This window comes from Chlorocebus sabaeus, chromosome 22, assembly GCF_047675955.1.
Source record: "Chlorocebus sabaeus isolate Y175 chromosome 22, mChlSab1.0.hap1, whole genome shotgun sequence".
Taxonomy (NCBI): domain Eukaryota; kingdom Metazoa; phylum Chordata; class Mammalia; order Primates; family Cercopithecidae; genus Chlorocebus; species Chlorocebus sabaeus.
The window spans coordinates 25,737,293-25,748,675 of record NC_132925.1 but is presented as its reverse complement, the minus strand read 5'-3'; the positions used below and the strand labels follow the sequence as shown (position 1 = coordinate 25,748,675).

Below are 11,383 nucleotides of genomic sequence, written 5' to 3'. Positions count from 1 at the left end.
TTGTTAAGCTAGCATTCTAGCTGAGCCCAAGCTAGGACTCAGAGTCTGGTTATATCTGACAGCCCCTGGATCAGCATCCCTCAATGCCAACTATTGAATGTAATGGGTTAATGGTGAATGGAATTCTAGTTCATGTAACAAAGAACAACTTGTTATGCCCAAATATGACGAGGTCATATTGCTCTTATTTCTCTCTAACTTGAGATTTGGGTCCATGTTCTCTATAAGGACTTAGAAATTGATGCTATGGTATTCTGTTTTTGTGTTAGGATGGTCACTGTAAATCTACTTAATAGTAAAAATAAAATCTTGCTTGGAATTGTGAATTAAATGAATTCTCCATTGTGCAGAAACAGGAACAGCATTATATTTTGTATGTAATACTCTTAAACAGTCAATTCATTTGTTCGATTAATATTTTTGAGCTATTATGGATTACATAAGTTATGGAGGGGCTTTGTTATTTAGTCAATTCATGTCCAGTATCAGAGGGGCCAGTTCTGAATTTGGAGAAAAGAGAAGAAAAGAAAAATTAAAGCAAATGACAAAAGTCTAAATATTTTCCTCAAATAATTGTCTTTTTTTCCTTAATTTCTTGTGTTTACAGACTGGAATTTAAGCTGCATTTTTCTAGATGGCGCCAGCCTATTGGTACATATATTAATGTCAAACAGTAATGCTCAAATCACATGGGTTCACAGTTGTCTCTACATAATTTATTAAGTATTCTTGCCACAAAGTCTCCCCCTCTTTTCTGGGAGACCTGGGGGAAGGGTCTCACATGTCCTTATGACCAGTTTGCTCACATTACTCATTTACTAGCCACCCTCGTGCTTACAAGATCCTTCATGTAGGAGCTCCACCATTCTGTCTCATGTCAGGATTTTCCAATAGAACACTGCTGTCCTGTAACAAGGCCATATACATGTTCTTTCTAGGTTACAATTTCCCACACTGCTAAATGATGTTGCATTCACTTTAAACTGTACCCTACTGGGGACTGACTTATTCTATAGAAATGAGGTGACTATTTCCCTAGCAACTCTGTCAGCCTGAAGTACTACTGCTTATGTCCTGAGTATCATAAAGTCTCTTATGGAAACATTTCTTTGTGTCCTTATGTATAGTCCTGAAGCATGCATCTTTCATTGTGCTTTATCTCTTGTCTCTCTGTTGGAGGCACCTGGGGTATGAAGTTTTATCCCAGCAGTTATTTATTCCCCGTGCACATTTACTTTTTCTAATAATTGGCAGGGAGGACTTCTACTGCCCCATCAGTTTATCAGACAAAACCAAACTCTGAATCCGAATTTGAGCTCAACTGGGAACCCTGCTACACCAGAACTTAACTTGGATTCCAGATTGCTTGATAAAATAGCTAGCAGACAATAAGCTATAATTTCTTGACCACACACACACACACACGTACATACACGTACATATGTACATACAGCAGTTCCCCTCATCCACAGGATATGCCCAAATCCACAGTGCATGCTTGAAATCTCAGAAAATACTGAACCCTATATATACTATGAGTATTCCAATACATACACAGCTATGATAAGTTTAATTTATGAGTAGTCACAGTAAGAGATTAATAGATTAATAACAATAACTATTAATACAATAATAATATGCTACAATAAAAGTTATATAAATGTGGTATTTTTCTCTTTCTCAAAATATCTTATTGTACTATACTCACCTATTTTCAAACTCTGCTTGTCCACAGGTAACTAGAACCAAGGAAAGTGAGATGGCAAATAAGTGATGAGGGATGCTACCATATCTCACATACATATATTTCAAAATATGTCAAACTATACACCTAAAAACTTATAATTTATATCAACATGATATGCTTGATACCATAGGCAATGGCATTTTCTCATTAAGTCATTTCTTTCAGTTGCAAAACACCATATAAAAGGAGTGGCATATGCTATAACATGTATTTTGGGTATTTTACATTTACCCAGATATGAATATAAGTGATATACTTAGTTATAATGTTCCCTTAAGCCACTGTTTTGCTACATGCTTCTATACATTGATTCTTCAAAAATTTATTTTAAAGGTAACATAGTTTTTTTCTTTTACAGTCTCCCCTTAGTAAATGTAGCTACTACGACTATGAGTAAAAGAGACATGGATGGGTGGAGGAGATATGGAGAGGCCAGCACTTTTGTAGATAAATGCAATGTGAAAACAAGGAACTACTCTTTAATTACTGGCACAGAAATAATGACAAGGAAACAAAATTACTTCCTGAATCACACTTTATCACCTGACTGGTTGCAAAGGCACTTTTTTTTTTTTTTCTGTTTTCGTCAAATTAAAATCTTAACCATGTAAATTCAAGGCTGTAAAGGACAACTCAGGATCCTTCACAGTAAAAATTACAGTATTAAAATTCTTACTTGCTAGAAAGTGGTTAGAACCATTGAGAAACATTTTATCAGGTTACGTGGTTAGAGAAAGATTTGAAAAAACAAAATCAAAAACAAAAAACTCATTGTAAAATATCAGAACACCTGAGATGTCCAAGCTGTAAAGTGTAATACACGCTATCAACTGTAGTGGAAAGAAAGTTCCAAAGTATGAAGTACAGAGCAATTGTTGGTAGCAGGAGTGGTGGGATTGAAGTAAACTGAAATAAATGGAAGGCATTTGTTTAATCTACGATCTTGTTGAAAGACAAGTCCCAGCACAGTAGCTTTCTCTTTTAAAGACTAGCCAGATGTCGGCCTTCTTAAGAGCACAAAGAATGGAACCACAGAAAGAGATAACAACGCTGGTAGAGAACAGCAGCTACAGTAAGATTGTTTTTAAATGGATAGAAATCTATATAAAGGTGACGCCGACAAAACATAACAGCTGTCTCCTCCTCAGTCATTTAGGCAGACACTTGCACTAAGTAAAAAGGTGCAAGGTATTTATATCAGCAATTCTCATTATCTGGTACATTTATTGCTCTGGCATGATTAGCAGAGACTACTTGGCCAGCGTTGGCAACTATTTGCTTTTTCGTCAGCCTGATGTTTGGTCTGCAACCCCTCTAAAACTAACAGCAAAAGAGAAACTCAGAAACTTAGGAAGTTTTAATTGGCAGGCTGGTGTCACCCTTAGCCTACTCTCTGTGAGCTATATTCTGCATTTTAGAAGCTCGCTGGCTGTTGCTCTTTTTGATAGCCAACAAGAAGCAACGTCATAGACCTGTTTGGCTGCTGTCCTGGGTAGAAGGGTTTGGCAGCCCTAGGGAGATGAATTTCTCCAGCGTTGGACCCGCCCAGAGCAGAGAAGCAACACCCTTCCAGCCACTACTCTGTTGCTATGAAACAAAAGACTAGGAAGGTAAGCGAAGCAGGAAGTCCCGCCTTTCAGCCCCAGACGGCTTTGGCTCCCGCTCCCGACGCTCACGCCCACCTGCCACCCCTTATTGGTTAGCTCCTTCGTGCCTTGCATCCCTTCTTCCATTTCCTTTCCCGTTTCCACTTTAGTTCCCGGGCGAGTCCAGGCCCCTCATTTCTCTCCGAGTCCAGTTCCTTTCTGACGTGCTGCGAGCGGGCCTTCCTCTGGGGCCATTGTGTACTGTGGAGGACGTGGACGGGGCGGCAGCGCGAGGAGGACGGACGCCTCCCGCCCATTGGCTGCACCCGCTGTCGGGCAGTGCGCGGGTGTGCGGCATTGGCCCAGCGGCGCGCGGCCCCGCCCCCGCCCCGCCCCGAGCCTGGGTCCTGTGTGTGCCACAGGGGTGGGGTGTCCAGCGAGCCGTCTCCTCCTCCTGCTAGTGCTGCTGCGGCGTCCCGCGGCCTCCCCGAGTCGGGCGGGAGGGGAGAGCGGGTGTGGATTTGTCTTGACGGTAATTGTTGCGTTTCCACGTCTCGGAGGCCTGCGCGCTGGGTTGCTCCTTCTTCGGGAGCGAGCTGTTTCAGCGATCCCACTCCCCGCCGGGGCTCCCTACACACACTGGGCTGCGTGCGTGTGGAGTGGGACCCTCGCACACGCGTGTCTCTGGACAGCTACGGCGCCGAAAGGCAAGGAGGGAAGGGGTCGCCGGGGAGGCTTCACACTTCTTACCGGCTCGGGGGTCCGGGGATAGCCAGGCGCGGGCCAAGGAGGAAGAGGGGACAGCCCCGGCTCTCAGCTGCAGCTGCCGTTGCCGCCGCCGTCCAGTTTGAAGTGGGGCGTTTAAAGACCAGAACCCGCAGGCCGGGGAGGAGGGAGACGGATTCCAGGCAGACGGCGGTGGGGATTGCAGCAGGCGGCCGGGAGGCGCGTCCACCCAGGCGCCGAGCACACAGTGTCCCTCCCGCGCCAGAGACGGACCGGGCTGCGGGCACGGGAGGGACACTTTGTCCCCTCCCCGTCCACCTTCCTCCCGCAGCTCAGACCCGAGGGACCAGGAAGGGGCTTGAGCGGGGAAGGGACACAGGCGTCCTGAAACAAAGCTTTGGGTGAGAGCAGAGGCGAGGAGCGAGAGAAGTGAACTCCCCCTTTCCGTGGCCGCTCTTGTCAGTTTCTCTCCGTCTCTTTTCAAATGGGCTATTTGTGTGTTACTTCATTTGGTTCTTGGGAATAACGACCCACCGCGTTGATTTAAAGAAATGTGTTCGTGTGTCCGTACTTGGTGGTTTTAGTGTGGGACATGTCGTGCGCCTTTGTTGACAACAGAGCTGTCCCTTACGTTTGTGTAGAATAATCTTTATGTTTATATAACTTGGAGAAATCTAACAGAGTGAAAGTGAAGTTTCTGCGTAAGGCTCCCAAAATGTTATGATAGGAGCTTCAGTTTTTCTAGTATTTTGGATTGGAATTAAGGCAGGAGGGGAAGAACATTCTGTTTTTTATCTAGGAAACCTGTTTAAGTTTTGTTTTATGAGTTGGGTATTAGTTCAGCCTTAGCTACTTGAAACCTGAGCAGGGTGCATCTTTAACTCCTAGTATTGTAAAAGCAAATCTAGGATCATTGCTCCTAAAACTACTGTGTGTAAAGATTGAGAGTGTAAATTCACAAGCTTATTGATGAAAATGAATGTGGAACTTTTGGTTTTGCTCTCATGGATGGAGGAAGATACAGTGGGTACAAGTTAGTCTCTTTAGTTTTCTGGTGGGTATTTTCGAAATCAACTAACTTTTCTTTTTTTAAATCTGCCTTTTAAAGAACTAAAATTCCAGATGGCAAACTCAATGAATGGCAGAAACCCTGGTGGTCGAGGAGGAAATCCCCGAAAAGGTCGAATTTTGGGTATTATTGATGCTATTCAGGATGCAGTTGGACCCCCTAAGCAAGCTGCAGCAGATCGCAGGACCGTGGAGAAGACTTGGAAACTCATGGACAAAGTGGTAAGTTCTGTCTGACGTTGCCTGTGCTAAACACTATTCACTTTGTCTGTGGTTTCTCCAGATTTATTTATACAGTTAATTAATACCAACCATTGTTACGGCAACAGTCTTTTGATTTCAATTCATCATTTTTCTTACTTCAACTCTGTGTTTTTTGAAAAGTTGGATTCAAAGACTTTTTTTTTTTTTTTTTAACCTTTTGTCCTTTCTACTCTTTAAGGTTCAGAGTTCCTCTACATGACTCTGTATGCAGAATTTTACCATTGGCTGCTTTTTGTTGGTGTATGGCCATAGAATGTTTGGAAGTGTTTGTTCTGTCTTCTGTGAGGTTGTGTTGCTCTTAGATAACAAAAGAGTACAAGCAGGTTATTTAAGTCTTTGATGGACCACTCATGACAATCATCTGGTGTGATACTGAAAATATTTACTGGGGAAAGAAACAGATTAGTTCTTTTTTTAATTTTTTTCCTTTTTTTGTTACTTCATCCACTGAAGTCTTGAACCCCTCAAAGTCATCCAGAAACAGAGTAGTTCTTAAGTATAGAAGCAGTATTTGAGGGAGTTTCCATTTTCATCTTTGAGAATTCATCTTCATTAAGAAACTTTTTTTGTTGTTAATGGGAGAGTTAACAGTTTCTTTCATCTACTATTCCATTTTGAAACAGGAAACCTTTCGATGGCACATTGTTTATTGTGAAAGGAAAATTTATGTTGGGGGTGGTGAAGCTGAGAGTATCAGAAACCTCTGTGGTTTCTGCATGTTGCTTTCAGACAAACTATAATTTCACAAGAAGAAATCAAGATGGGTGTCAGTATCCAGAGAAGTCAATCTGAATACCTTACAGAGATTTACTCAGAAATTGTAGCTGTCAGTATCCTACTTTACTAAGTATTATTATAAAATAAATTTAAGATGTAGCTTGTGGGTTTGCAAAAATTAATAATTCTTTTTTTTGAAGGAGTAGCACTGTCCTGTATTTATTCGTAAATGTTTGTAACACATTATGTCTTTATTTCGTAGATATCTGGGGCTAATTATAAGTTTAGTTGAAGCAAGACTCGGTATGTTTATAACTGAAGAAATGGAGGTTTAAAAAAAAATTCCTTTATAGGGATATGCCAAAGCATCCATGAAATCATATGGTAACATTCATCTTTGCTTTGATTTGCTGCTGTCTGCAAATATTGGCCATAAAAAGCCACTATTGGTAGTAGTAGTAGTAGCAGCAATATACAAATGTGACAAGATTTCCTTTATTTTCATTTATTCTGATGGAAAGGACACATAGATGAATGACTAGCCTGTCATTCTACAGGCAGTGGTGCTGAATGCAGAGCCAGAATATTTTTGCCAGATAAACAGCCTTAGTTTTGGGCTTCAGTGTGACCTATTTAAGCTTCTGCCAATTTATTCAAATTGTTATATTAAAGTACTCCAGACAGAATGATCTCATAGTGTCAAAATATTGCAACTTGCTGCTTGGGGTTGAGTTTTGATTTTAGCATTGGATACTTTAGAATAAGGACTATTCAATTGGAAAAATAGCGTATATTTGGCAAGCACAATGCTGCCTATCTTTTCTTTGCTAACGAGTGTGCATTTGAAGGTCACTCTCACTGCCTAAATCATTAGTTGGGGTAAGAGAAGAAATTCAAGGTTTTTCTCTAACTTACCTGCTACATAAGTGGATAGCAAATGGTTCAGGTTCTATAAAGGGGCTGTTCTTTTTCCCCTACCCTCCATCTTTGAGTGGTCAGTGTTTGTACATTTGTGAGTGTTAGGACATCAAATCAAAAAGATTTATATAAGGAAGTGGTGAGCTATAGTTACTACAAAATCATTTTTGAAACATTAAAAATGATGTACACAGTTTTGGTCTGTAACTGGTTGTTAACATAAGTTTTATTCACTTTTAATTATTTCACCATGAGTTATGGTACAATAGATGGCTATTTGATAGTTACACATCTGCTATTATTTATTTTATTAACCCTTTTGTGGGTTTAAGTTTAGTCTCTCCAATTGAGAAACTTGACTCAACAAGGAAATCTGTTATCAAAAGTCTCTACTTAGTGGGATGTGGGTGCGGGTGTTGGCAAATGTACATTGCCTGTTTATCTTCATTATTTGTCAAAGATGAAAATGGTTGTGTTCATTTGTGAATGTACCCAGGGGCTTTGTGCAGAGAAATCACATAAATTATTATGAAAGAATTCAATATGTTTATTTTTACTCTAAGATACAGTAAATAGAAAGGCATTGATAATTACTAATTGGCAGTATATTTTATGTAAGTGTGTAGTGCAGAAACATCCCCCTCTTTTGTTTATCTTATTTGTTAGTGGTGAAGGAAGTGGCTCATAATATCAACGTTGTCCTGATGATTACATCAGGAGCTTTATTATTAGTTCTGAAGTTAATCCCTTGACGCATTACCTTTTTAAAAAAAAAATAACTGCGATAGCATGAATTTAGTTTGTGAATAACAGAAAATAGCAACTTTCACGTCTAATTGGTAAAAGGCAGAGTTAAGTGTATAGTTACTATTTTTTTCTTGTGACGCCTCTTTGCAAGGGTAGATCTTGGAAGTACAAATATGAACACAAACTTCAATTTCAGTTTGTTCCAGCCACCAATAAAGGAAGATAACTGTTTTTACAGGGAATAATGAAGCATTCTTGGGTTGTAGGGGAATTATCTAATAGGTATGTAGTTTTACCATTTCTTGGTCTCTAGAATTTAAAATGGTCAATTGAAATTCTTTCCAATTAATGTTCTGTTTTCAGAGGGCAGGCTTTTTCTCTAAGGTCACTGAGAATAGGAGAACGTAATTGCTCAGTTGTCTCCTTATAAGATGTAGAGTGTTTTGTAACAGAAAATCAGTAGCACAGAGTTAGCACAGTCCATGTTTTGAGGAAAAGAGTAGTAGATAGTAGCACATCCCAAAACGTCCCATTTAAACAGATTTTCTGGCCTTAGCTCTGTATGTCAGTGTCATTTGCTAGCCGACCCGAAAGCCCTCACATCAGTGGATGCTTATTTGATACAGTGATGGAAGTAGTAATCATGAATACACATCTAGGGTCAGGTGTGCCCGGAATGAAATATGGAGTCTGTTCTGAAGCTACTCAAGAGACAAGGTTTCTTAAACACTTAATAAACATTTTTTGAGGGCCTCCTGTGTTTCCACTGAGTGCTTGTTACTGGGGATATGAAGCTAGACAAGACATAATCCTGCCTTTGACCTGTCAAGGAACTCAGAGAACACATAAATGGATAATTGCCATGTAGTACAGGAAGGGCTGTATTACAAACCCAAGGTACAGTGGGAACAGAGTAGAGAACATCCTCCTTATTTTTCTGGCCAGTATTCAGACAGTTTTCTTTCTGGATTCTGCTGGCCATTGCCTTTTAGGAACAGCATTATTGTGTTCTTGTTGGAAATGCTGAGGTGAGAGTAAGGAAGTGATTGCTAATCAGTATGGTTGGAATGATAATTTATTAATGTGAGGTTCCGGAGCACAGTTTTCACGAGAATCTTAGCCAGGTGATGGAAAATAGAAGAAACAATTTTCCATCTAATAGATACTAAATATACTGAGCATATGTGGGTACTCCGGAAATTAGAAAATAATTAATTGATGCTAAAGAGCAAAGCACGCCGAGTACCTGCCTCAAATTTTTGTCTTGCTGTCCTTGTCAATTTTTTTAAATTGCATTACCGAAAGAATTTAAAAAGCACTTAGGAAGTGATGATGCCCATTAGGTTTTTCCTGCCTTTTGCCCTCAGTCTAGTTAGTACATTTTTCAAGCTTGAAGTATAATTCATACTCTTTTTAATTTCATTGTGATAATAATATATTTTAAAGTTTGTCAATCAAGGATGCTTGGATTATAGACAAATATTTTAAAGAATACAAGTAAACTTCCTTTTCTAAGCTGAGTTCCTCATACCTCTGAAAGATATTCCATGTGGAGTAAAACAGGTTTTAGGTGCCTATTGTTTGTGTTTACTGATTTGGAGACTCTCACCTTCCTAGAGCCGTAAAACAGGGGATATCATTCATTTGAATTATACTTCTTGACCTATTTCCTTTTCCTCACTGAAGTTGTTCCACCTTAGCAGAATCAGTGGGTCCTAGTAGACTTGGTTAGGGGATAATAACAAATCATCTGGACAGTTTTGTTTAGTACTCAATTCAGTTTTGAATTTGTGTTGTAATAAGTGAAGTGATCACAAAGTCTGGTACATGACTTCTAAGAAAAGCTATTGATAAAGTAAAAGATTTAAAGGAATCCTATCAAGACTTACCTTGATTTGTCCCTGCGATATAAAGCATTCACATAATACAGGCCTTAATCAGTTAGTAATCTTTTTACTATTAAAAAATTTTTAGCTTTCAGATTTTGAATCTATTTCTTTCTTCTTTTTAAAAGGTGCTTTTTGTGCTGTCTGTTGATTTCATCATTCATTTATCAAATCTCAACTATGGAAAGATAGGCCTTTCCAAACAGCTATGCCATAGAGTAAAATGTAATAAGTGCTTTAAGGTAGTATAAATAAAGTGCTGAGATGTAGTACGTGGCGGAGGTGAACCGTTGCTTGCTAAGGGTGAAAAGTTGGTGGAAAATGAAGCATGGAAGAGGTACTGTCCTGTTCATGGGCTGGATTCCAGTGAAATGGAGGACATGTTAGGTTGAAGGAGTGATAGATTGTTGAGTAAGAGAGGGGAAGTTAGGGGAAGATGATAGAGGTTTGGCTTTTGTCAAAGAATTTTGTCTTAATTTATTTGGTAGAAAACCATTTGGAGGCTCCTAATCAGGGAGGGAAAACCTCAGGGCTGTGCTTTGACAGAATACTTACTTGACTCTGCAAAGCTTGGATTAAGAGAAAAAACTGAAAGCAAGAGTAATGATCAAGAGTAATGATTAAAACAGTCTGGGCAAGAAATAATGAAATGCTGGCCTAGATAATTGGAAGTAGGTATAGCAAGTGTTGGTTCAGATGTGGGAGGCATTTTGGAGGTAAAATCTTCAGGTCTTGGTGACCCCTTAGAGTTAGAGGATGAAAGAGAAGATGCAGTGAAAGTGACTCTTGAGGTTTTCAGCCTAGTTGACTCTGAAGGCAGTGATGCACTTAATGAGGTAAGGAACGTAAGAAGGAAAAGAGGAAGTGTGGGGGTTAGTTTTTGGCCATGCTAAGTTCACCATGCCAGAGTGAATTTCATTTACAGTCAGAAAATTAAGTGTACAGTTCAAGAGAGAAGTAGAAACAAGAGACACATATTTGGTAGATATTCTCATAGAGATAGCATTTCAAGCTATAGAACTGCCAGAGATTTCTGAGGAAGTGTAGAGGGAGCAATTCAGAGAAAAAGTCAGATAATTGAATTTTGGGGCGTTTGAGGGGTGTAATTAAATACCAGAGAAGGAAAGAGAATCTACATAGATTAGTGATGAGAAAGGTAGAATTAAAACATAATGATTTCCTAGGTAGAAACAGCTTTAAGAAGAAGATAAAATCGAAGTTCTGATAAAACTAAGTTCAAATTCAAGTGGAGAAAACCAGAAAGGGTGAAAAGTTGAAACGTCATGGAATTGCATGATTAGAGGCCATTATTGACCTTTCTAGAGCAGTTTAACTTTTGTGATGGGGCGAGATTAAAATGCGTATGTGGATTATTTAAAAATGGTTCTAGAACCGTAACAATAATGAAAAGGAAGGGAGTTCTGTTAGCTTGAGGATTTGAACATGATAGAAATAACTGGATGTGTGTGTGTGTGTGTGTGTGTGTGTATGTATGTGCACTCACCATAGAAGAGGTTCAAAGATTGGTGGGAAAAAAAAAAGATTGATGGGAAAGGATGTAGTTAGGGAATGGCCTAAGATGCAAGAAGAAAGAAATAGAAACAGTAGCATTCTAGATTAAACTGTGGGAGGGAAAGACTAGGAACAAGTAGAAGGGTTAATCTTGGTGGATAAATGTAACTTCCACTTACAGAGGAGGAAAGTGAGGGAATATACAGAGAAGT

General features: G+C 39.6%; 1 protein-coding gene across 12 annotated transcripts in view; it reads left to right on the top strand.

Moving 5' to 3' along the window:
• The first annotated feature begins 3,642 nt into the window (after positions 1-3,642).
• The window catches only part of CBLB (Cbl proto-oncogene B), a 214,594-nt gene continuing 206,853 nt past the window's right edge, over positions 3,643-11,383 (top strand). For 2 of the 12 annotated variants that reach the window (XM_038003262.2, XM_038003261.2), the window contains exons 1-2: positions 3,643-4,040; positions 5,168-5,349. Coding sequence is in view for 9 of the 12 variants with exons in the window: in XM_038003257.2 (XP_037859185.1) it covers positions 5,182-5,349 (168 nt within the window). In the remaining 3 variants the exon portion in view is untranslated. Of the gene's footprint in view, positions 4,041-4,095; positions 4,461-5,167; positions 5,350-11,383 lie in introns of those variants that run through there. The other 10 variants (XM_038003255.2, XM_038003250.2, XM_038003254.2 and 7 more) reach the window with 8 other exon arrangements.